Consider the following 27,939-nt stretch of genomic DNA (forward strand, 5'->3'; position numbering starts at 1 on the left):
TTAAACACAACCATATTGACAACTACATTAATTGCAAATGGGCCAAACATACAAATGAAAAGGCAGAGAGTGTCACACTGAATTAAAGAGCAAGACCTCAGTACATGCTGTCCATAAAAAGCCCATTTTAAATGTCCAGATCCAAAAGTAAAGGTAAAGGGATGAAAAAAGATAAACCATGTAAACAAAATCATACAAAAGATAAAGTATTCTACATTAATACCAGATTAAGTAGATTTCAGGAGAGGGTATATTATTAGAGATGAAAAAGGACATTTCATAATGATAAAAGGGCTAATTCTCAGGAAGACAGAATAATGCTAAATGTGCAGGTACCTAATAACAGAATGTCAAAATACATAAAGCAAAAACTAATAGAACTAAAAGGAGAAATAAACAAATCCACAATTAGAGCTGAAATTTCAACACACTTCTCTTTTTAGTTGATAGAATAAGTAGACTGAAAACCAGTATGGATATAGAATACTTGAACAATATGGAACACTACACCCCAAAATAGTCAAATACATATTCTTTTCAAGTATACATGAAATCCAGTCACCAAGATAGACCATATACTGTGGTATAAAACGAATCTCAGCACACTGAAAAGAATGCGCCATGTGGCAAGGTAAGTAAAGATCAATACAAGGAGTACTTCTTAAGGAAAAGTAGCAAATGATAGTCCTCAAAGGTTAATTTTTCTACTTAAGGACAGTGTCCTTTAATCTATATAGTGGTAATCAAAGGAAGTTAAACAGCTATATACAGCCCAGGTTGTTATTCCCCAGCATAGGAAGCTCTATAAATTTCCTAGTTAGCAACCAGGTCATAAGTAACATTCACTAATTGCCCCTGAGAGTTCCTAATCACTGCCAATGAAGTTCCCTTTAATGATACGAAGGTCAAATTTTATGACTGTGATGAAAAGTTACACTCTCATCAGTGACAGGTTTTTAGGGTCCTTTTTTGGGGGTGGGTGGGCACTTCAGTATACTCATTCTAAGTGAAGTCAACTCAACAAGATAGTTCAGCTATTTGTGACATATGAAACATCTGGTTTTGCTTCAGTTCAAAGCCTCATATATCTTAGTCTCATGAGCTGTATTACACTATATTTTCCAAAGTTTTGATAATGGAATAATTTTGCTTTGTCCAGGATAAAAGACGTAGTGCTTGGCCAGGCAAGAAGATGTCTGGGTGAGAGCAAAACCATAGTTAGATCAGGGGGTAGGATTCCTAATAAGAGCAGATATAGGTATTTGTGGAAAAAGTATTTTAACTTAAGACATTCTTTTAAGATAAATTTTAAAAGTTACACTTCTACAATTTACATTCATTCAGGAATAGTAAATATCCTACTAGTTCTGTCAAATTAAGAGAAATTTAGAATTAAAAAAAATTATCCTAGAGGTAAAATTATCATTCCTGAAATTATAACACACAAAAATATCCTAATCTGGTAGAGAAGAGAAGTTCTAAGTAGTGCCCTGATAATAATGTAGTACCTATGTAAGCCCTGAGAAAGCAGTCCTAGTGCCACAAATACAAATTAGGGTCTTTGTAAGAAAGGTGTGGGACAGTCACACCTTAACACATGAAAAAAAGGGCTTCCCTGGTGGCGCAGTGGTTCAGAGTCCGCCTGCCGATGCAGGGGATACGGGTTCGCGCCCCGGTCTGGGGGGATCCCACATGCTGCGGAGCGGCTTGGCCCGTGGGCCATGGCCGCTGAGCCTGCGCGTCCGGAGCCTGTGCTCCGCAACGGGAGAGGCCACAGCAGTGAGAGGCCCGCGTAATGCAAAAAAAAAAACCCTGAAAAAAAATCGTATTAGTAAATGACAAACTAGTCTATGTATTGCTGCTTCATTTAAGGAAAAGTGTTTTCTGGATTTTTAACTTTATTGTTCAGTTCATTTGGGGGCCCTTTCTTCCAGAGACATTTTTTAAAAGGTGAAAACCTAAAATGATCATATTAGTTAATTATGAGCCTAATTTAGCCAAGCCTTTTTACCAACCAAGATGCAGAATATGATGTCACATTAAGAGTGCAGTATGTGTATGTATGAGGTTTTGGGGGGGTTTTTTTTGGCAGCGCCCTGCAGCACATGGGATCTTAGTTCCCTGACCAGGGATCGAATCTGTGCCCCCTGCACTGGAAGTGCAGAGTCTTAACCAATGTACCACCAGGGAAGTCCCTGTATGAGGTTTTTAAGGAAGATGAGCAGGCAGACAGACAGACATTCTTCCACTCTAGGCGGCTCCCTCAGAACTGATAAAACATTCCTAAAGACTGGAGTTGTTTGCACATCTGTAATGTCAGTTCATAGCCTAATTCATCATCCACACACAGAAGTCAACTGAGATCCCAAAGGCAAAACTCCCAATTAGTTTTGTCTGGAAAGTTTAGGACAAAGGTAATAAAATCAAGAATCCTCTGCTGATTCACTGGGAAAACATTTGTTTGCCACACTCCTTCACTGAGGAACAAAAGGAGTCAGTGGTTAGTCTGGAATGTGATTCATTAGGAATATCTGGGTGATAAATAAATGAAAGGAGATGACAGATGGTTGTCTGTATGACTTGCAAAACCTCTGTTTTCTTTAAGTCCAACTTTTAGGGGAGTTTAGAAATGCTTTTACAAACAGGAATTGTACTCTTCAAATTCTTTTAATCATTGCTTTTCTCATCACAGTCAGAAAACAACTTACCTAAGGTTATGGTATACAACAAATAATTCTAGAAGGCTAGAGCATAAAACTGTTGATTCCAAACAGGCACTGAGAAGTTTAACTAGTGTTTATATTCTTTTTGTGAAGAAGGTCCCGAGTTTACAAATTTAAGCCCCTGGTCCCTAACTATAAAATGCACTATAATATGTAAAAAAGCAGTAATTTGGCCATAGTTAATGTGGATTTTAGTTTTGTAAATCTGTTAGTAACTTACTAGATGTAATCAGACTTTTATCTCACATTCCTCATTTGATGAAAAGCCTGAAAATAATAATGATAATAATGCTTGCACAACTTAGGTAACACAGCAGTGTATGAGATTATGTAGTAAAAGTGTTACGATAAGCATAAAATCACCAAAATAAAAAATGTGTACAGCAAAGGATACCATAAACAAGATCAAAAGACAACCCTCAGAATGGGAGAAAATATTTGCACATGAAGCAACTGCAAAGGGTTCATCCCTAAAATTTACAAGCAGCTCATGCAGCTCAATGTCAAAAAAACAAACAACCCAATCCAAAAATGGGCAGAAGACCTAAACAGACATTTCTCCAAAGAAGATATACAGATTGCCAACAAACACATGAAAGAATGCTCAACATCATTAATCATTAGAGAAATGCAAATCAAAACTACAATGAGGTATCATCTCACACCGGTCAGAATGGCCATCATCAAAAACTCTAGAAACAATAAATGTTGGAGAGGGTGTGGAGAAAAGGGAACACTCTTGCACTGCTGGTGGGAATGTAAATTGATACAGCCACTATGGAGAACAGTATGGAGTTTCCTTAAAAAACTACAAATAGAACTACCATACGACCCCGCAATTCCACTACTGGGCATATACCCTGAGAAAACCATAATTCAAAAAGAGTCATGTACCAAAATGTTCATTGCAGCTCTATTTACGATAGCCAGGACATGGAAGCAACCTAAGTGTCCATCAACAGATGAATGGATAAAGAAGGTGTGGCACATATATACAATGGAATATTACTCAGCCATAAAAAGAAATGAAACTGAGTTATTTGTAATGAGGTGGATAGACCTGGAGTCTGTCATACAGAGTGAAGTAAGTCAGAAGGAGAAAAACAAATACCGTATGCTAACACATATATATGGAATCTAAGAAAAAAAAATGTCATGAAGAGATTAGTGGTAGGACGGGAATAAAACACGGACCTACTAGAGCATGGACTTGAGGATATGGGGAGGGGGAAGGGGAAGCTGTGATGAAGTGAGAGAGTGGCAGGGACATATATACACTACCAAATGTAAATTAGATAGCTAGTGGGAAGCTGCCACGTAGCACAGGGAGATCACCTCTGTGCTTTGTGACCACCTAGAGGGGTGGGATAGGAGGGAGGGCGACGCAAGAGGGAAGAGATATGGGAACATATGTATATGTATAACTGATACACTTTGTTGTAAAGCAGAAACTAACACACCATTGTAAAACAGTTATACTCCAATAAAGATGTTAAAAATAAATAAAAAATTTTTTAAAATGTGTAAACTCTGTAGTTCATGCTTCAGGTTATAAGGACCTATTTTTAAAGTCATCTTTATTATATTCAATCAATCCATAAATAAAGACATATTTCACTTTTCTTCTCTAAACCTAAGCAATTTTGATCATAAAGTTGGTTTAAGTGTTCAGGAGGAATGGACCACATATTTATAAAGAGAGCTTTCAAAAAGGTTATAAATTGTTTAAAATATATACCCAACAGAACAGATTTCAGCAAAACTGAATCTTCTTAGCTTTCATTTAAACAGACATTAATAAAGTCACATGAATAAACAGTGACTTAAGGGCAGGAAGTCAGTCAGTCTGTGCATACCCTTCTGTTTGGTGAAAACCCAGCCCTATGTCCTGGAGACCCTGGTTTCTACTTCTGATGTGGTGATGCTCTTAAGAGTTAATACATGAGTCATTCCTTGGGGAAAGACTGGGAGAATAGCTGATCATGCCCTCATCAAAAAAAGGCAAACAGACCTTTTCTAAGAAGGGCCGTTGGTCTTCCCGCAAGAGCCCTGAGTCACCGCATGCTTATAGCCAGAGTCATTATACCTATACAGAGCAATATTAAGTCACACGAGAACCTTACTTTTGGCAATTTCTTCTCTTTTTTTGTCTTATCGAGGGATAGACACGTAAGCTATGGAGCGATAATCAGAAGTCAAGCAGGAAAAATAGTGAACAGGTTGGCTAACAATTTTTAAAAGAATTATTCCACCTCATGGCATTAAACAATTACTACAATAGTTCTCTTACTGAAACTGATTCGCTATTTCACTTCAACTTATGTCCATGCAGTTTTCCAAATAACACTTACTTTAGGCAATAAATAGCCAAGAGTCAAAAAGTGTAAGAAACAGCCATATATATATATATCAGTACTATAAAGTATTATATACATATTATAAAGTACTTGTTCATTAAAGGAAACAGGGTGCTATAGACAGAGATATTCTATAAACATTTGATAGTAATCAAGATGTTGGATTTCTTTTGTACATTTTTTTTTAATGTACAATTTTTACCCCATTTTAGTGATGAAATGATCCTAAACATTAAGGCAGAAACAGACCTCTGAATCTTACAAAGGGGCAAGTATCTCACAATTAACTTTCCCTGTACCTATTTTATAATAAAGAGCCAAAAATTTTTTTTCAAAAATCTTTTTCTATTAAAATGGTCATTTTGGGGGACTTCCCTGGTGGCACAATGGTTAAGAATCCTCCTGCCAACACAGGGGACATGGGTTCGATCCCTGATCCAGGAAGATCCCACATGCTGTGGAACAACTAAGGCCGTGTGCCACAACTACTGAGCCCGTGTGCCACAACTACTGAAGCCCACATGCCTAGAGCCTGTGCTCCGCAACAAGAGAAGCCACTGCAGTGAGAAGCCCGCACAACACAACGAAGAGTAGCCCCCTCTCTCCACCACTAGAGAAAGCCTGCATGCAGCAACAAAGACCCAACACAGCCAAAAATAAATAAATAAAATTTTTTTAAAAAGGTCATTTTTTGTTTTTATTTTTAAGTAGACTTCTTTATTCATTTATATCTTATTTTTACACCTGATAACTGCATTCTGAACTTACAGTTTTATGGCCATGGTTTCTCATGGTACTTAAAACACTCCCGACATCTACTAACTTAATTCCAGTGAATTTAAACTACCAATTTTTATCTATAAAACTATATTCTTAATTTAAAATCATCATATTAAACAAATGACTCATAAATACCATTCAGATAATAATGTCTTGATGTTATATCTTCTTATAAACCTTGATCTATTCTGCAATGTAACTGAATAGTTCCCAAACTTTCCTACATACCAACTGCCATCTAGATAGGGCAGTTCTAATGTGAAAATCCCTACCAGGGCTTCCCTGGTGGCGCAGTCGTTGAGAATCTGCCTGCTAATGCAGGGGACACGGGTTTGAGCCCTGGTTCTGGGAGGATCCCACATGCCGCAGAGCAACTGGGCCTGTGAGCCACAACTACTGAGCCTGAGTGTCTGGAGCCCGAGTTCCCCAACGAGAGGTCGCGATAATGAGAGGCCCGCGCACTGCGATGAAGAGTGGCCCCCGCTTGCTGCAACTAGCCCTCGCACAGAAACAAAGACCCAACACAGCCAAAAATAAATAAATAAATAAAAATTTAAAAAAGAAAAAGAAAGAAAATCCCTACCATTTTGATCCCCAAAGGTGAGAGAATTCAGTGGTTAAAATATATGACAAAGAGAAAAATTATCTGCAAAATATATTCAGCCTTCTATTTATAGCCCAATATTTGAGTGCCTTTAACATTTTTTTAATGTTTGTTGATAGTTTTTGTTCTCAGAGTTCTTTGTCTAAGAGCTGGGCTTATTTTGAAAGGAATATAGGGCTTGGGAAGCCTTTCTCCAGGAAACTGCTCCACCTAGTGTCAAAAACTGTTCACGTATCACATTATTTGTAAATTCCTGCCGAAGGACTCATTTTCTTTGTTACTGCTAAATAGAATAGACTTCATAATCATTAATGGCATGCACAGTTTACAAATGGCTCTTAAATCATCTGCTTGTCTTATAACTTGAGGAATAATAATGTGAATGCATATAAGGAGCATGTCTGAGATATATTTCTCATTATGAAGTACCAAAGTTCCTGTTTTTGTTAAACTGGTTGTTTACCAGGTTATTATTATGAATATATTATGAATCATATAGTCTAGTAATGGGAAATAATTTTAAGGTGGCTACTGAAATTACCCTATCACTTCTCCTAATTGTTTGTATCAATCTAAACGTAATCTACAGATTATTTATTTCTCTAAATGAGTGGTGCTATGTTGTAAAGACTGGTATTTAATAATTGCACACATCAATGGTTTAGAACATGAGATTAGAACTAAATTTTGCTGTCATCAGGCAGCTCATTTGGAAGAAATTCTTTTACTTTTCTCTTCATGAAAAGTTGTTTTTTTCCCCTCTGATGGTCTTACAGACCACTCAAGCACTCACACAACTATATTCTCTTCTAAAACATCATGTTAAGTCTAATATTATGACCTGGGAGAAGTGATAATCCTTTTTTGGCAAATGGAGGAATCAAATGCATAACATGTCACGTAAAAATCCTTAGGGGGTAGCTAGCTCACTAAGGCTCCCAAGCTCAACATGCTTCTTCTGGTGTACTACTGTCATCCCATGAGTTAGAGCAACGGTTAGCAAACTACAGCAGGTAGATCAAATCCAGTCTGCTACATCTCTCTGTGAATAAAGGTTGACTGGAAAACAGTCACATTTATTCCTACACACTGTCCCTGGATGCTTTCTTATTACCATGACAGATCTGAGGAGTTACAAAAGAGATTGCATAGCCCGCAAAGCCTAAAATATTTACTACCCGGTCCCTTTTCAGCAAAAGTGCTGCCCCTGGGCTGCCTCCCCTTGGAGGCAAATCATTATTGAGGTAAAAATTTTGACACATTCAAACACAGAGATACATCAAAGAGGTTAACAGCAGCCATGTTCTCTTCATTAACTTGTTTTCACTCTGGGCATTATTTCCACTAGTAAATAAGCATTCCTGGATGGCCTGGAATGGAAACCTGCTACATACATGCTAAGACTAAAATAAATTCGTTAATGGATTTCTGGAAATTAGTATCCAAGAGAAGAGGGCTTAGAAGGTATGATCTTAGAAAAATCTACCAGCCACAGAACCTTTTTTTGCATCTGATCTACTTACAAAAAACATGAGTAAAGTAAATGAATGAAATCAGTAAACTTGCACTACTTGCCAGGCAAAATTAGCTCATGAATTAGACATCTATTACAGGTGTATTTATGCAAAATGACTTCAAAATTCTAAAACAAAAGAGCAGATGTACTAAAACAGAGTATTTATTTAAGTATAGTACATACAGAAAAGTGCATAATGCATCTTAATGAATTATTTCAGACACAGGTATCCTCTATCCAGATCAAGAAATATTAGAAACACACAAGAGGGATATATCCTATTGGTTGTCAAGATTTACTACAAAGCTGCTAGGATGAAAATCTTTTTTCAAAACTTTGTCAATTTCTACAAAAATACCTACTCAAGTTTTGACTGATATTACATTGATTATGTAAACAAACTTGGGAAGAACAGCTATAGTATTGTCTTCTAATCCATGAAAATAATATATACCTTCGGTTACCTAGATCTTTTTGCTTCCAACAATATTTTATAATTTTATATAGAGGTCAAGCACATCTTTTGTTAGATTTATTCCTAGGTATTTGCTTTTCAAAAACATGTTATTATAAATGATGCTTTCCAAAATTTTCACTCTCTAAATGTATATTGTAGTATACAGAAACACAATTGTTTCATACACGTTGACCATATAGCCAGTAACTGTGTTACACTTCCCTATTCTCCAAGTTTGTGGAAGTTATCTCCTTCTCTAAATTTTTGCCAAGTTCTGCTTTCCATAAGTTGAGTATATATTATTAAATACAAATTTAGAACTGTTATATCTTCCTGGTGAACTGAGTCTTTTATTATTACCAACGAACACATTCTATCTATTAACACTTCTTGCCTCATACTTTACTTTGATTTCAATATAACTGCATAAGCTTCTTCTTGGTTGGCATCAAATGGCTCATCTTTTTCCATCCTTTCCCGTTAATCTTTCTGTGTATTCTTTCTGTGTATATTTTAGGTATGAAGGCTGGATTTAGCAAATAGCTGAATATTTTAAAATATTTATTTGGATAACTGGAAGAAACATTTATTCCATTTATTGATATACTTGGATTTAAATATACCACTGAATGCTGACTACTTATCCTGCCTGTTCTATGTTCCTTTTGTCTCTCCCTCTTTTGGCTTGGCTTTTAAAAAATTACTTGGTTTTTACTTGTGCCTATTAGCTTGATAGTTATATATTCTTGTACTGCTTACCCTAAAGATTATAATATAGATCTTTATTAATTAATGTCATATAAATTAATATCTTACCTTTTCTAGGGCAATGCAAAGACCTTAGAATAATTTATTTCAATTACTCCACACGTGATTTGCAGATGATGTATTTTAATTCCATCTAAATACTTTAAATCTCTCAAAACATTATCACTACATTATCATTAAAAACACAATGTCGGGCTTCCCTGGTGGCGCAGTGGTTAAGAATCCACCTGCCAATGCAGGGGACACAGGTTCGAGCCCTGGTCAGGGAAGATCCCACATGCCGCGGAGCAACTAAGCCCATGCGCTGCAACCACTGAGCCTGCGTTCTAGAGCCCGTGTGCCACAACTACTGAAGCCCGTGCGCCTAGAGCCCGTGCTCCACAACAAGAGAAGCCACCACAATGAGAAGCCCCTGCTCACCACAAACAGAGAAAGCCTGCACGCAGCGACGAAGACCCAACGCAGCCAAAAATAAATAAATAAAATAAATACATTTTAAAAACATGTCATAAAAACAGAAAGACAAAACAAAAAAAGAAAAAAACCCATAATGTCAATCTTAATTTAAATTTACCCATATATATTATATATCCTTTTCTTAATCTTTATTCATTCCTGAATCTGAGCTTCAATCTAGAATCACTTTCCTTCCATTCAAAGAACACTTTTTAGTACTTCCTTTAGAGCATGTTTGCTGGTGGCAAACTGCTCTGTTTTTCTGAAAGTATCTTTATTTTATACTGTTCAGGGGACACTTTGAGTATCTTCTGTTGGTAGTTATTTTCCTTTAGCCCTTTAAAGATATTCCACTGTCAGCTGACTTTTACTCTACTCAACGTTCTGTGGTGACCTAAATGGCAAGGAAATCCAAAAAAGAGGGGATATATGTATACATGTAGCTGATTCACTTCACTGTACAGCAGAAACTAACACAACATTGTAAAGCAACTATACCCCAATTAAAAAAAAAAAAAAAAGCTGATGCACTTGCTACTGCTATTGCTGTGAAAAATAAATTGTCCTTCATCTCTGAAAACAAAAAAACATCAATGACAGCAAATCAGTCTCACTGATGAAGATAGTATGTCTTTTTCTCCATCTCTCCTTTTTTGTTCTGGATATTTTTCTCTGGCCGATTTTGCGGTTTATTAGTCCTGTCTTAGCTGCTGTCTACTGAAGTCCATTAATTGAGTTCTTAATTTCAGATAATGTCTTTTTAATTCAAAATTTCCACTTGCTCTCCTCTGTAGTTTTCAATCTCTGCAAAAATACTCAAACTTGTTTTTTACTTCCTTGAAACACATTGATTTTGGATTAAAGTACACATCTAATAACTTCATTAAATAGATCCCCTATGGATCTATTTCTCTTATTTCTTGTTTTGACCAAATTATCATGTTGCTTCAGATATCTGATTACTTTTGATTGAGTGCTAGACTTTTTTTTTTTTTTAATATAATCTGACGCCTAGGATTATTTTATTTTCCTCCAGACTTAAGATTTAGCCTGAGCTTCAGACCCTGTATGGGCTGATTTGTATCTAGTTCATCCTTATGTTTAAAGTGTGGCCCATCAGGTTCCAATCCAAAGCCTGCGGGTTTATTAGGCCATATACTTGACTGGTTTCACCTCTCTGGGTTTCCCCTTTAATCTAGATGTTGGCCTTGTAATTCTTTGCTATCTTTTTATCTCTATGGTGCCTTTAAACAGATGTTTCAAATTTTTATCAACTTTTTTTAAAGATACTTTCACAAGCGAGTTGATCCAAACTGCCTAATCTATTGTCATTGAAAATGGACCAATAATCTGTGGTTTTCAACTATGGTATAACATTCTGCTACATTAAAATCAATTGTGGGAAATTTTGCTTATAGTTTCTTAAGAATAATAGCTAAAGCATGAAAATTGAAAATAATTGTTTTAAAAATAAAATCAGAGCAAGAAAAATGACAATAATAATTATAATAGTTGCTTAACATTTACTGAGCACCTTATATATACTAGCCACTGAACTGAAAAGTGTACATGTTTTATTTCATTTAATCCTCCAAACAGCCTTATGAGATAGGTACTATTATTATCTTTTCCATTTACAGTTGAATAAACTGAGGCTTAAAAAGTTAAGATATTTGCCAAATATCACAGTTAGTAATATTTGACTATGCATTCAAATCCAGCTCTGAATATGCCCTATTAAGTATCTCCCATGGTAGGAATAAAAGATTTTAGTCCCATAACAAAATCACCCTCCATCAATTGCATATTCTTAAATATTAAAGAAAAAGATAGAATTATGGCATTACATCTGAAACTACACATGCCATGGGAGTATGTCCTGCATGTAAATATATATCACAATGGAAAGTCTAATAACTGTGAAACTAATTAATGAATGTGTAAAACTATTAAGAAAACTTATTTTCATTCACATGCATTAACTGGCATTATATAGTCATAAATACAGATAAATAATAGAATATGCCTCTAATTTATTTGAGGTTTTCATATTTATCCAGAATAGAACCTGCAAATAATATATTGGTTGTATTAGCAATGCCACCTAGTGGCAAACTAATATAGCCATAGTTAGAAAAAAAAGTCCTATTAAGAGTGGTTCTTAACATTTTATGGGTTACAGAATCTGGAGAATCTAATACTATAGGTTCTTTCTGCCAGAAAGATGCATATTTGCAAAGACACATAACAAGTATAGTGTTCAGGGGATTAACAGACCTCCTGAAGCCCATGTGTTGACTGTTAGAATTAATGGAACAAAACCAACTAACCTAGAGGCCCAACCAACTCCCCTTGAGCCTTGAGAAGGAATCCATTCACTTTTCCCTTCATCTCTTCCTCTCTGGTTAGCAATCACTATTCCTGCATAAACAGTATCTAACTCTTCCTTTGTGGCTACATACCTGTTCTCGGCAAACTACTAGATTTCTACTGTTCCCAAATCAATTTACAAAATTTGATAGTAGTCATTTTTCCCTGTTGATTTTCACTAAATTTAATTTTTAAATTTAACTATTTTTACATCTAATGTTTAAAGAAGTGATGACAATTTTCAGGACATCTGAATTAAGTTAAAACTTTTCAATTATATCTAAAAATATAAATGAAATTGTTGATTGATAAACTTAAAAATCAAGATAACTTTTCCATTTTAAAGGCAGATATATAGGTATATAATATTTTAGGAAATATAGTAACATTTGTAGATCACCATTTAGTTGCACAATGAGTTACAATTAACTAAATGGAGGTTAACTTCCATGCTGAGAAGAATGTAATTGAGAAAGTCGGTCTATGCAGGAAAAATTTTCCTATTTCACTTTAAAGCCATAATTTCCAGTAAAGAGAACCATGATCAAGAATGAATTAAATCTTTTCCCTTTGTTACTCAGTTTCTTTTTCACCTGTTTTGCTGTAAATTATTGTCAAAAGAAGGATCATTTTTCTGACCAGACTTCTCTCCTAATATAGTAATTGCTTTCTTGACTGAGGAGTTATATGGGTATATGGAAAGAGTGCCTATATCATCAGCACAAAAATGTATGACATGAGAATGTTAACATCACATCTCCCTAAGTGATTATGTAAGGGCTCATAAATGAAAGGAGGTGTAATTAGGACTTTCCAGATACAATCACATTTGACAAATATAAAACAAAAGGAATGGTGATCTATAAGGATAAAACTGTGTCAACCATCTATCACCAATGTTACGTTTTAAAAATCTAACCAGAGATTATTTTGAAAAGCTTCTTAAATAATAACAGAGATCAAATTCTTAAACCTTTATTTGATTCTGCTTTGCCTTTGGCTTCCTGGCTATTTTTCTCCATAATTGCCAAAGTTCACAAATGAAATTTTTTTACTATACATTTGCTACACTATTGGATATTGACTACCGTGGCTCTTGGGAGGACTACATGAGATAATTCATGTAAAGTGCTGAGTAAAAGGCTTGCATGTGGAAAACATTCAATAAGTGTTAGCTAGTCTATCAGTCAGGATAGGTTTTAACAACAAACAGCCCCAAAACCTCAGTAGCTTAAGACAACAAAGTTTATTTCTCCCTTACTCTACATATCCATCAGAGGCTAGCAAAGGGAATCTGTTCATCACAGCCAGAGACTCAGGCTCCAGGTGAAAGACAGTATGACAAACCTTGAAGCATCTGCCAGGAAGCAACACCTATCACTTATGCTCACATTTCAAAGCAAATCATATGGCTGGAGTTCAACAGGATGGGGATGCAACATCTCCCCACAAAAATGAATACCAAATATGGATAAAAAATAATAAACTGGGACTTCCCTGGTGGCGCAGTGGTTAAGAATCTGCCTGCCAATGCAGGGGACACAGGCTTGACCCTGGTCCAGGAAGATCCCACATGCCACGGAACAACTAAGCCCGTGAGCCACAACTACTGAACCTGTGCTCTAGGGCCCGCGAGCTGCAACTACTGAGCCCGTGTGCCACAGCTACTAAACCTGCGCGCCTAGAGCCCGTGCTCCACAACAAGAGAAGCCACCACAATGAGAAGCCTGCTCACCGCAATGAAGAGTAGCCCTCACTTGCCGCAACTAGAGAAAGCCCGTGCACAGCAACGAAGACCCAACGCAGCCATAAATAAATAAATAAATAAATAAATAAATTTTTTAAAAATAGAACTGATTTCAACTAGTATTACTCTGATGACAATGGTGATGACAACGTTTGCCATTTTCAGTGTTAGTAGTAGTAGTAGCTACAGTTAACTTCTTGTAATCTGACTTTCATCCCAACCAGGTAATTGAAAATAAACAAAAAACAGTGACATCTTTTATCTTCCTTTTGCTTGACTTCCCTGAAAATTATTTTTTGTAAATGCTTGCTTTCCTTCATTTTCCCTGTTATACCTAGGGTATCCTGGAAGGAATCCTGTGTCCAAGAACTAACAGATCTAAGAACTAAAGATAATCTGCTCAAATGGAAATGGCATATGCTGGGTATCTCTTTATATTTCTTTTTAACATTAACATGTTGCTCTTCAAGCCTTTACATACTGCATTTGTTTGCTATATTGGCCTTTTATCCATTTTTGATCACTATTGTCTAAACAAGTGTTCTTTTGACAAAATCAACACTCATTCAGGATAAAAACTCTCAAAAAAAAAGACCCCCCAAACAAACACAACTCCCAGAAAACTAGGAATAGAAGTGAGCTTTACCAACTTGATAAAGAACATCTACAAAAACCTACAGCTAACATGATACTTAATGGTGAGAAAGTAAAGGCTTCCCCATTAAGGTTGGGAACAAGGGAGGATTGTCCCTCTCACCACTCCAATTCAACATCAGACTGGAAGACCTAGCTAATGCAATAAGACAGGGGAAAAAAAAAAATGAAAGGGTATACAGACTGAGAAGAAGTAAAACCGTATTTGCAGACAACAAGATTATCTATATAGAAAATCCTAAAGAACTGACAACAAAGTCCTGAAACTATTAAGTGCTTATAGCAAGGTTATGGAATACAAGGTAAATACACAAAAGTCAATTGCTTTCCTATATATCACCAATTAACATACATGATCCACAAATCATGCCCCAGGTACTTACCCAAATGAGTTGAATTCTTATATACCCCCCAAAACTTGCACATGAATGTTTACAGCATCTTTATTCCTAATTGCCATAACTTGGAAACAACAATGATATCCTTCAATAAGTGAATGGATAAACAAACTGTGGTGGTACATCCAGAAAATGGCATATTATTCAGCAATAAAAAGAAATGAGGTATCAAGCCATGAAGACACAGAGGAACTTTAAAACCGTATTGCTAAGTGAAAGAAGCCAGGCAGAAAAAGACACATACTGCATACTCCCAACTATATGACATTCTGGACAAAGCCAAAACTTACACAGATAGTAAAAGATCAGTGGTTTCTAAGGGTTTGTGGATAGGGGGAAGGAGAAGGGTAGGAATAAACAAGTGTAGCACAGGGTATTTTTAGGGAAGTGAAACTATTCTGTGACACTGTAATGGAGAATGCATAACATTAAGCCCTTGTCAAAACCCACAGAACTATAAAACAGAGTGAACTCTAATGTAAACAATGGGCTTTAGTTAGTAATGTATCAGTATTGGTTCCTCAGTTGTAACAAATGTACCACTGTAAAGCAAGATAATAGGGGAAATAACACTAATTAATCATTAGACTTGTGAAAAATATACTATTAATAATACTAATAATGGGGAAACTATCATTATGTTGTACACCTGAAAGTAATATAATGTTATATGTCAATTATACCTCAGGTTAAAAAAAAATAGGAAAATGCTCTGTGTGATGCGTCTGTGTATGTGTAAAGGTATATGGGAACTATCCTTTCAGCTCAATTTGTGTATAAACCTAAAACTGGTCTGAAAAATAAAGTCTCTTAATTAAAAAGAGAAAGGAAAAGAAAGTGTCCTTAGTCCTTTACAAATTTCCCTTTCCTTTCCATCCAACCACTGGCACGAGCAACCCACTGGGATCAGGTGAAGATCTCATCTACCTTGCAACATAATTACAAATCCCTTTAAATTTCTCTTTTCAGAACTTACACTATGTACTGAATGAACAAGTGACCACATGACAGGTTTCTATTCAGTTAATGGTATCAACATCTTCTCATTTAAGTCAAAAACCAACAGTAATCTTTGGCTCCTTCTTCTTCCACATTAAACAAAATTTCCCTAAGATTTGCCCTGTTTCATCCAGTGCCACTGCCACAGTGCCACTGCCACTCCAACCACTCTCTTGAAATATTAAAGGTTTATGCCACCTTTTGCCTTCATTCTGCTTAGTTTCTCTGCATATTCTTTTTTTAGTAAATACCTCTTGCTCTCCATACTTCTTGCTACCTCCATGGAAGCCTGTGTCCTCAGAAGGATTACCATTAACTGACCATTTTCTCTTCCACCTTCAATCTACCACCCACACTATAGCCAAAATTATATATTCATAAAACACAGATCTGGTTATTTTGCTTCTATTTAATTTTAGGGCATTTAAAATCATTTTAAATGCTACTCACAAACAGAAATCAAATTAACCTAATGCTGAAAAACATGGCCTGATCCACTCTGGACCCCAGTTTATTATTAGCAATGATAATCCCACAATGTTTTTATATGGCTTTTATGTATAATGCAACACAGCTTCAGATGTTCCTTGATTTTATCTCCACACTTGCTTAAGTAGTATAATACATATGGCCCTGAGTATAATGAGAGAGTGATACTTTCCTTCAAATAGTTCTTGAGGAATTCCTTCTAAACTTGTGAAAAATCTAACTACGTTCCCTTAAACCTGCACTCTGATCAACAGCAGAAATAACTACTTAGTTTATGGAAGCAAAGACTTGACTTTTCCCTCAAATGAATTTTGTAATAAATTCTTATTTTTATGTTTTAAATTCTCTACTGGATACATGGATCAATGGAATTAAAATAATAATGTTTTCATATCACCACATTTTATAAAGGTTTCTCAAGGATATAAAAAGAAACAGGAAACATGAAACTTCCATGTTTCAAATTTCATTATTCTTACTTATTATGGGAATTATAAGGTTCATTAGAATTCCTTTTAAGATTTAGCAGAATCTGCTCTCTGGGTTGCTTTTCAAATACTTCCAAATAAATCAAATGCTACAAATGAGTTCTTTAGTCTGGTTTTCCTAAGGTATCTAAGAGGACAGGTCTAGAAAAGAACAGAATGGTAACCTGTAACCCATAATTCCTTTTTTTCCCTCCGCCTCAACCTCTAGTATAGCATTATACTTCTAGAATGTAGTTATTAAAGAAACACTGATATGGGTTACTTATCTAGGATTTATGTTTCTATCTGGGATAAACTCAGCAAGCAATCATGAATGGAATTCTAAAATTCCATGTTTTAAACTCCCATAAACTTACAGAAGTTATGTATTATAGATTAATTCTTCAATTATTCTTCAGACCATTAATTCAGCAGCCTTCTGAATAATCTCTTAAATTATTCTTCAGACCATTAATTCAGCAGCCTTCTGAATAATCATTTCTTAATATTTATCATACCTGCTTCAGAAATGAATTCACTGAAGCACAGAGACTGGAAATGTTTACACTGTTGAACTATATTCAGAATCAGTACTGCTGTGACAACTTTTCACCTGTTTTCTCCATCAATATCAAGCTGTTTTCAAACATGAAATTGTTTTCAATATATTATTCAGAGACAGAGTGAAACAAGAGAGGCATCCAGGGCACAAAATTTAATGAGGCATTCACTCATCAACCCCACATTTACATGACCCTAAAAGTGCCAATGTAAATTCTGTGCCCTAGATGTCCTGTTTGTCACCCACTAGTCCTAGCCCTGCCATTATTTCAGTATATTTGCAAACATCCAAAAGAAAACCTATCTTTTATCCCTCTCATTTCAACCAAGTAAAAACAAATATTTTTTAGGAGGGGTACATTTTATACTCTGATTTAAAAGAGTTTAAGAAAGCATTATTAGCTGTACGCGTGTAATACTTCTTTAACTGCACTCAATAAGATTACCAAAATAACTATCCAGTATGTACATGGTGTTTTAGGACGTGAGGGAAGATACCATTTCTCATTTGCAGATTAACAGAGAAAATAACTGACCAAATTAATTCTAAGTCTTACATGGAATTTTGTACAATTAAATAACTTCAACTATTACAAAGACAATTGCATAAGCAAGAGAACCATTATTCCAAAATCTGGAAGGAAAAAACATTTCCTGGCTGAATTAATATAAGTAAACAATCTCATTTGCCTAAGGGTTCTTCCTCCCTTCTCTTTTTAAATTCTCAACCCAAAAGGAAAAACAAAACAGAATTCCAAATCACTGACTTGAGGATTAGAATACATATAAAACACAAGGGTAATTAAGTAAAAATCCTAGAATTCTAACTTCTGAAGTAAAAGCACCAATTAAAACATAATCTCTTTCAATCTTGCTTATTAAAATTATTCTTACCAGATAAAGCAGAAAGGTGTGCAGCCCTGTTCCAAGCCCAACAGAAGACAAAATTCCTAAGCCTATCCAGTAGGCATACAAAAGAAACTGTTTCTCTATACGTTGCACATACTGAAAAACAAAAGGGATGAGGTGAAAACAAAATTAGAATTCTTAAGCAGAAATATGGTATTTATCAACTATAATAAAAATAAAACAAACCAACTAAGTTTCCAATAGGAAGAAAGTATTAAGATTAAAAGCTCCTTGAAGGGCTTCCCTGGTGGCGCAGTGGTTGGGAGTCTGCCTGCCAATGCAGGGGACGCGGTCTGTGCCCTGGTCCGGGAGGATCCCACGTGCCGCAGAGCGGCTGGGCCCGTGGGCCATGGCTGCTGGGCCTGCACATCCGGAGCCTGTGCTCCGCAACGGGAGAGGCTGCAGTGGTGAGAGGCCCGCGTACCGCCAAAAGAAAAGTCCAAATTCCTCTGTTATGTGGTAGCAGAGATGGCAAAAAACATCATGTAACTGGAATAAAGCTCATTTCTACATTTTAAAAGTCCTATTATTACAATGACATTTACACAAAAATGCAAATTATTGATAACTATGAGAATAAGAAATTTAAAGATACTTAAAAGTGATAAAAATTTTGTTTAAGAAAGCATGATAGGGACTTCCCTGGTGGCACAGTGGTTAAGAATCCGCCTGCCATGCAGGGGACACGGGTTCGAGCCCTGGTCCAGGAGGATCCCACTTGCCGTGGAGCAACTAGGCCCGTGAGCCACAACTACTGCATTTATAAGTATAAAAACTTCTCTGATTAGAGGTAAACTGCTGCTCCTCCCCATTTTTAATGCCATTTGTTGTTTTCTAATTTTACAGGCCATATATGTTTATTACAGACAACTAGAAATACATAAAAGCGTAAAGTAAAAATCAATTACCCATAATCTCCACCCCCCAGAGATAATCACCATCAGCATTTTGATGCATTTAGAGGTAAACTGCTCTAAAATATGAAATGATACCATTTTAGAACTATTTCCTAATAGAATACATTAACGTTTTGCAATTTTATCAAAAGTTATTAACAAAATATCCTATTTTCCCATCATTTATGCTGTACAGATGATAGGCAAGTGAACTTCCCCCCACTTTATACGTATAAAACCTAACCTTCAATCTAGGATGAGTATATCAGCTTGGATGGATCACAGGAGTGTGTTATAAAAAATATGAAGACTTTGGTAGTGATTAAAGGATTCATGCTGCTTTGACTAAACACTGTTAGGAAAGTTACATTTAAATCCTTAAAGGTAAAAAGGAATGATATATACCCAATATAAATGCTAAGCAGCCATGAACTACCACAAGAATATTTTTAATATTTGACCTTATAAGTAAGACATTAAGATACCAGTTATGAGATACATTTTTTTAAAAAAATCAATGAAATCTACAAAAGCTCCATTTTGAAACTGTTTGGGATTAGGGAAGGTACAAGAATAGAAACAGAGGTGCTGAACCTCTTACCTGTTGATGTGCTCCTTCAACATAATACGTAGCTATAAGCACAGCAAGCAGCAGTAAAAAAGACACCACAATGCTTTGACGATGCCATAACCTTAAAAACAAATTTAAAAAAATGAAATATGTCACAGTCTCATTTTCAGGATTCATCACTCTCAAAACATTTCTTATTGAAGCAATTAGGTTACTCAGCTCAGCTTTAGAAGTTGTTCTTGCTGGATTGAGTTCTTTTGTTCTTAAACACTATGGTCTCCTGGGGTGCAGAAGGGGGTCAAGACCAGATACTCGGGTATAGAATTGAATTTCTTATCAGAAACCCCATCGTAGGGGCTTCCCTGGTGGCGCAGTGGTTAAGAATCCGCCTGCCAGTGCGGGGAACACGGGTTCGAGCCCTGGTTCAGAAGGATCCCACATGCCGCGGAGCAACTAAGCCCATGCGCCACAACTACTGAAGCCCCTGCGCCTAGAGCCCATGCTCCACAACAAGAGAAGCCACCACGATGAGAGGCCCGCACATGGCAGTGAAGAGTGGCTGCAGCTCACCGTGACTAAAGAAAGCCTGAGCAGCAACGAGGACCCAATGCAGCCATAAATAAATAAATAAACAAACATAAACAACTTTATAAAAAAGAAAAAGAAATTCCATCATAACCTTTCCCATTCTCCAAAACTAATCTTTTATATACACCCCAACTTCTAATTGGGACAGGCATTATGGTATAATGGAAAGGGCATTGGCCTTTAGTCACAGGACTTGGATCAGAGTCCCTTAAGTACTGTACTTTGAGTAAGACACTCAACCAATCTGATTCTGTTTCTTGTTTTTAAAGTCATGATGATCATATACTTATTTTACCTTCTTCATGGAATTGCTATAAGGATCAAATGAACTTAAAAAGTGTTACAAAATGCTTTATGAACTGTAAGTACATAAAAAGGTAAGATATTATTACAGATAACTTGGAAAAGTAAACCAGAAAATGATTAAGGCAAGTAAAAGTTCAACTTGCTCCTTATATCAGAAACAGGGCTTACAAGTACTAAATTTAAAGATAGAACACAATTTCCATGGCAGAGTCCTTTTTTATTGGCTCAAACTATCAGTAGTGCCACGTATCCTGAACCTTGACCTACTAAAGAATCAGTGTATCTAATGTACACAGGCCTGATTTCTCCTGAAGGTAAAGCCAGAAGAAAAAACTTGTTTTCAGTGCTCTCCTCTGCATAAAGGATTGAACATGAGACAACGGTCAACTGTAACAATCCAGTGAACAAACAGCGACAAGTGTCCCTAATCTATTTTTCTTCAAACTACACGTAAAAAGGAAAATAAGTATGTTCCTATAACATTCTAAATTTAATTAATCCATTTTGATAAAGCAGGTGGCAGGGAGACTGTTGAAGATTCCTAAAATTAGTAAATACGGTTTATATAAAAGGAAACAGAAGACTCTTTACCTTGAGGTCCATTCCTTCAAGATTACTAGGATTTCCAGAGAAAAATACTGCAAGGTAACAAGTGGCTGTCTCCACAGGACAATATTCTGCCTTTCTTCCCGATCCCTCCTCTTCTTTTCATTCACTGAAGAGGGATCTGAAAAACATTAGTGTAGAAGTTAAAACAGGATGCTCACTTTTCCCAGCCACTTTCAAAATTCACCTACCTCCCCATCCCACATTTGAAGGACTGCATATAAACCTCAAAAGACAATCTGGTTCACATTGTGACAAGTCTAGGTTATGTCCTGCTGTTCTACTCTTACCATTATTTTTGGAATTATTTTATTGTCAGTACACACAAGTTTCTTTTCTTATACATTACTGGAATGCTAAATTGGCCCACTTTCTATGAAGGGCAATTTAGCACCATATCATAGAACAAAGTGGTTTAGAGCTCAAAGCGTGAAGGCAAACTACTTGGTTCCAAATCCTGGCACTGCCATCTACTAGTCATGTGATCTTGGGCAAGTTAATTAATCTTTCTATGCCTCAGTTTTCTCTTCTCTAAAATGAAGATAAAAATAGTACTTACTTTTTAGTGTCTTGTAAAGATTAAATGAGCTAATACATGTATGTATATGTGCAATTAAGGTTAGTTATTATTGGTAATAATAGTAACTCTCTCAGCATCATCTCTCAAAATTATAAATGCATATACCCTGTCACCTAATAATTCAATTTCTAAGAATGATTAGCTGTAAGGAGAAATGACTCTTGTACAGGTTTATTCAATACAGTGCTATTGGTTCTAGCACAAGATTATAAACAAATGTTACCAACAGAGGACAGAGGAGTTATTAAAATATGAAAGACTTGTACAATGGAATACTAAGCAGCCATAACAAAGAATAAGTTCTTCATGTACAATCTCTAAGAAATATTAAGTAAATAACCCCAAACAACACACACCATGGTACAGAATAGAAAGTGTGTCATTCTAACATTAATTTTAAATTCCAAAGGGTGGGCAGTAGTGGAAGAATACATAAATGTATGTGCCTGTTGAAAGAAAGAAAAAATAACATGCAAAAGCTCCTAATGGGATGAGACTATGATATATACAATGTCTATTTCCGAATCGTGAAACTCTGGTGAAACGATGCAAAATTTATTGACAACCAAAGTAACCCAAAAGTCAGTAAGTGCTGCAAAATACGTTCTGCAAGGCAATGCAGTGATCAAAACAAACACATGGGGCTTCCCTGGTGGCGCAGTGGTTGAGAGTCCACCTGCCGATGCAGGGGACATGGGTTCGTGCCCTGGTCTGGGAGGATCCCACATGTGGCAGAGCGGCTGGGCCCGTGAGCCATGGCCACTGAGCCTGCGCGTCCGGAGCCTGTGCTCCGCAACGGGAGGAGAGGCCACAACGGTGAGAGGCCCGCCTAACGCAAAAAAAAACCAACAACCAAAAAACAAATGGAAACTACTACTTCAGATAGCTTGCAATTCTTCTAATAGAAGAAAATTTCTATGATATAATATTACCATGCTGAAGTATTATTTGCAATGTGTTTGAGATGCCAAACGATTCAGAAGTTAAAAAGAAAACCATTATAATTAACAGAAAATGAAAACCTTTCGTTTTCTTTTAAACACAAAAAGGAAAGTTCCTACTTAAATCATCTATATAAGTAATAGCTGTAATTTTCAGGGTAAATGTGTGAATAAGAGTCAAATATACTGAAATTTACCACAAATTCCTAGTTTGGTTAAAATATAAATTTGTTTCAAACTAAACTTTAAAAATAAATCCACAATAATCACATTCTGACTTTTTGGATAATTATAAAATTAGGATTAGCATAATAAGTAAATTTATAATCTACTTCTAAAGTTATAAAATAGCATGACAAAGCTAAGTGCCAAACAAAGCCAAATAAATATTTACCACACCACAAGATTAAAAAATAATAATCTTGTACCTAGAACACTGCTGATGTGACTATGGCCAGGTTGCTTCTGCTATCACTGTGAAAAATCACCTCATAGGCCCTTATATACCCATAATTTAATTTACTATGAAGATGAAACAAAAGATAATCAATCTTTTATAAGATTTATAAGAATTTTATGTATCATATATTATATATTATTTTGTTAACAAAAGAAAATAAATACAAGATATAATATATTTCTAATTTATTCCAATGAAAAAGATATCATTTAAACCCGTAGATCTTCTCCCTCCAAACCACCATACTTCACCTGTGAAGTTTCCATTATATTGTTCCTTGTTCATTGCTACACGTCTCTGGTCACAATTTTTTCCATTCTCTGCCATTTCATAGATCAATAACTCTTGAGGAGCTAATAAAACAAAAAATAAAATCCAGTGATATGTTACATACTTCTGCTTTGCATCCGTGGCTGAATGAAACTGAATACAGAAACAACATGGGAGTAATCCCCACATGCTATCTCAATAATGTGTTTACACCTTAATTTTCTCTTTTATAATTAAGATTTAATAATTTGAATAGAAACTGTAGTAGAAGTATTAAAAATATAAAAGCCATATTGTTGTAATCCTTTTCCAAACAATTATCCCAGTGATTTTCCAGATTAAAATTTGGAGGCAATTTATCCACAGAAGGATATAAAATACTAGCACCTTCAAGTACTGATAACCTATAAGGTCTAAAGTCTTTCTAATTCAAAATTGAATATCACACATATTATCTACACAAATTTTACCAATCTTTCAGTCCTTTTAGCATTACAAAAAAATGATTATATTATCAAACATGTCAAAAATGCTGACACACAGATCCAAGATCAATTTTATTTAGGAAACAATTCTACTGAAAAAAAAATGATATGGGCACAGAAGGTGAAAATTTTTAAAGTTTAAGATAGGTTAAATGTACTCTTTATAGCATGATTCATACTACAGGTATAGGTATAAGGTATAAATTTTTACTTTAAATCCATGTATTACAGCATATTAATTGTGCTGACATAATTATTCTACACGAAAACACCAGATTACCTGTGCAGGTATCATTCTTTCAGGTGTTGGTAAAGCAAATCTTTCTACTCAAAAAGCGTATCACTTCAAAGTCTCAATGCCGAGTCCTCTGTATGTGCCATGAGTCCTGCTACTCTTATACTCAGCTGATTAGAATATGACATGGTCATGGGTTCAATCTTCCTACAGTTTGTTAGCTGAAGCTATTTTATCCCTTGACTAAAATTCTAACCATAATTTAGGCCTCATAAAGGAAAATAAGTGAAAGACTATAAAGACAGAACAAAGAGCATACATTCATCACTCCAACAGGTCTCTTCTCTTAGACACAATCCATTTGTGGACACCTCTGTTTTGTTGCCTTCATTTCTCAATAAACAAATAAACATATTAGGAAGTAAAGCATAGGTTTTCATTAGCACAGATGGATAGCCTGGAGCAGATGATTATAAGTCTAAAATCTGGATTTGCATACCAGATTTGCCACTAACTAGTTGTGTGACCTTAAGCAAGTCTCATTTTTTCTAGATCTTGATTCTCTGGACCTACAAAAGGAGGACAAAAATTATCACTTTCACAGGATTAATGAGGATGAAACAGTGTGTGTTTGGGCATGCAAGGGTGTGTATAACTATAAATGGCAATACATGGAAAGGGTAGGCAGTATCTGACACAGTAAACCTAGAAACTGTCTATACTAGAGAAACTACTTCACAGCACATGCCTCACTGCTACCATATCAGTGATATCAGTGTCTTTCATTCAACACTCATTATAAAAGTTCTGGGGTCAGTAATGGGCACTGAAGATATAAATTTGAACAAGACAAGATCCTTCTCCTCCAGCAGGTCATAATCTGGTAGGGAAGCCAGAGGAGCACAAGACTTCAATTATAATATAAAGACAATGAAACAGATATACAGCAAATAACTTAGTGGGAAGAAAACAGGTTTTAGAATCTAACAGAACTGGATTCAAACCCAAACTTCACAAGTATCTATTTTGAGCTTTGGCAAGTTTCTAAATCTCTCTAAATATCAGTTTATTTATTTTTTAAAATAGAGATAACACGACACACAAAGGGTTACTCTGAGGATTAAATAACATAATGTACATAAAATACTAGTATATTGTCCCACCTTTTATATGAACTCAATATATACTGGTTCATAATGATGACAAGGAGAAAGAAAGTACAGGAAAAAGTATGGGAGCTCAGAGCGGAATACATTCAGAGCAGTACTAGAAGCTGAAATTTGATTCTGCAAATTTAAGTAAGAGTTCTGTGAAGATGTTTTCAAAAGACAAGCAATTACAAAAGAAGAAAGACGAAGATAAATTGTGAAAATCTATAAGATCAAAGCATCACAATAAGTTCACAAAATGTAAATCTATTCCACAAATCATGCTTTCTGGTTTTATTAATAAAATTAATGGAATATATTTGAAATGGACCATATAATAAAGGAGTTAAAGATTTTCCATCTTCCAATCATTCAACTCGAAGCCATACTTAAGTTCTGTAAATACTTAAAACTGTGCGAACTCATATTCAGCCAAATTCTATAGGCAATTCATTTTAGAGATGAACAGCCCTTCACCGACATCACAATAAATAACATTTAATTAATTTGTGATGAAAAGATATAAGAAGGCACAAAAGAGCTTATGTGTTATGAAGAAAACACTCTAAAACCTTTCACCTGCAAAACACTGATAATTGAGCTCTTTTCCCCAGTTTTACTCCTTCCCATAGTACCATCTTTAAGAGACAGAAAGAGTTTTATCCAAAACAATTTGGGTCCATTTAAGTTATTACTTAATAACAATGGTATTATGCAATTATTCAAAGATGTTTTTAAAGACATTTCAACAGGAATTTTTATTTGAGCAAATAATGTGTTCTTGCACAATATGCTAAAAAAAAAAAAACAGTCTACAGACATTTCCTACTCAAAAATTCTCTAGAAAAAAAATAGTCTGGAATTTTGTTTTGTAAGAAATAGCATAGGAGACTAAGTTATTTTCTTTTAATCCATCTACTTCTTTACAAACAAAATAAATTCAGTTTAAAAAACAATTTTGGGGGGCTACCCTGCAATGGTTAAGAATCTGCCTGCCAAGGCAGGGGACATGGGTTCAATCCCTGGTCAGGGAATATCCCATATGCCGTGGAGCAAGAAAGCCCATGCGCCACAACTATTGGGCCCATGTGCCACAACTACTGAAGCCCGTGTGCCTAGAGCCTGAGAAGAGAAGCAAGAGAAGCCACCACAATGAGAAGCCTGAGCACCGCAACAAAGAGTAGCCCCTGCTCACTGCAACTAGAGAAAGCCTGCATGCAGCAATGAAGACACAACACAGACAAAAATAAAAATAAAAATAAAATAGAGGAGGAACCAACAGGCGGAGTAGAAGGACATGCTCTCACTCCCTTTTGCGAGAACACCAGAATCACAACTAGCTGCTGGACAACCATCGACAGGAAGACACTGGAACTCACCAAAAAAGATACCCCACATCCAAAGACAAAGGAGAAACCACAATGAGACAGTAGGAGGCGCACAATCACAGTAAAATCAAATCCCATAACTGCTGGCTGGGTGACCCACAGACTGGAGAACACATATACCACAGAAGTCCACCCACTGGAGTGAAGGTTCTGAGCCCCATGTCAGGCTTCCCAACCTGGGGGTCTGGCAATGAGAGGAGGAATTCCTAGAGAATCAGACTTTGAAGACTAGTGGGAACTGATTGCAGGACTTCGACAGGACTGGGGGAAACAGAGACTCCACTCATGGAGGGCACACACAAAGTAGTATGTGCATCAGGACCCAGGGGAAGGAGCAGTGACCCCAGGGGAGACTGAACCAGACCTACCTGCTAGTGTTGGAGGGTCTTCTGCAGAGGTGGGGGTGGCTGTGGCTCACCGTGGGGACAAGGACACTGGCAGCAGAAGTTCTGGGAAGTACTCCTTGGCAAGAGCCCTCCCAGAGTCTGTCATTAGCCCCACCAAAGAGCCCAGGTAGGATCCAGTGTTGGGTTGCCTCAGGCCAAACAACCAACAGGGAGGGAGCCCAGCCCCACCCATCAACAGTCAAGCGGATTCAAGTTTTACTGAGCTCTGCCCACCAGAGCAACAGTCAGCTCTACCCACCACCAGTCCCTCCCATCAGGAAACTTCCACAAGCCTCTTAGATAGCCTCATCCACCAGAGGGCAGACAGCAGAAGCAAGAAGAACTACAATCCTGCAGCCTGTGGAACAAAAACCACATTCACAGAAAGACAGACAAGATGAAAAGGCAGAGAGCTATGTACCAGATGAAGGAACAAGATAAAACCCCAGAAAAACAACTAAATGAAGTGGAGATAGGCAATCTTCCAGAAAAAGAATTCAGAATAATGATAGTGAAGATGATCCAGGACCTCGGAAAAAGAATGGAGGCAAAGATCGAGAAGATGCAAGAAATGTTTAACAAAGACCTAGAAGAATTAAAGAACAAACAAACAGAGATGAACAATACAATAACTGAAATGAAAAATACACTAAAAGCAATCAATAGCAGAATAACTGAGGCAGAAGAACGGATAAGTGACCTGGAAAACAGAATGGTGGAATTCACTTCTGTGCAACAGAATAAAGAAAAAATAATGAAAAGAAATGAAGACAGCTTAAGAGACCTCTGGGACAACATTAAACACAACAACATTCACATTATAG

The 27,939-nt window shown here is 36.2% G+C and overlaps 1 protein-coding gene across 3 annotated transcripts in view; it reads right to left on the reverse strand.

Moving 5' to 3' along the window:
* Positions 1 to 27,939, reverse strand: part of VMP1 (vacuole membrane protein 1) — a 134,067-nt gene that overhangs the window by 83,942 nt on the left and 22,186 nt on the right. For all 3 annotated transcript variants that reach the window (XM_059047752.2, XM_067020453.1, XM_067020452.1), the window contains exons 2-5: positions 23,455 to 23,556; positions 21,208 to 21,343; positions 19,753 to 19,843; positions 18,241 to 18,351 (exon numbers count right to left, since the gene is read on the reverse strand). In XM_059047752.2, the coding sequence (XP_058903735.1) occupies positions 18,241 to 18,351; positions 19,753 to 19,843; positions 21,208 to 21,343; positions 23,455 to 23,530 (414 nt within the window). In that variant the 5' untranslated portion in view covers positions 23,531 to 23,556. The remainder of the gene's footprint in view (positions 1 to 18,240; positions 18,352 to 19,752; positions 19,844 to 21,207; positions 21,344 to 23,454; positions 23,557 to 27,939) is intronic.

This window comes from Kogia breviceps, chromosome 19 (genome assembly GCF_026419965.1).
Source record: "Kogia breviceps isolate mKogBre1 chromosome 19, mKogBre1 haplotype 1, whole genome shotgun sequence".
Taxonomy (NCBI): Eukaryota; Metazoa; Chordata; class Mammalia; order Artiodactyla; family Physeteridae; genus Kogia; species Kogia breviceps.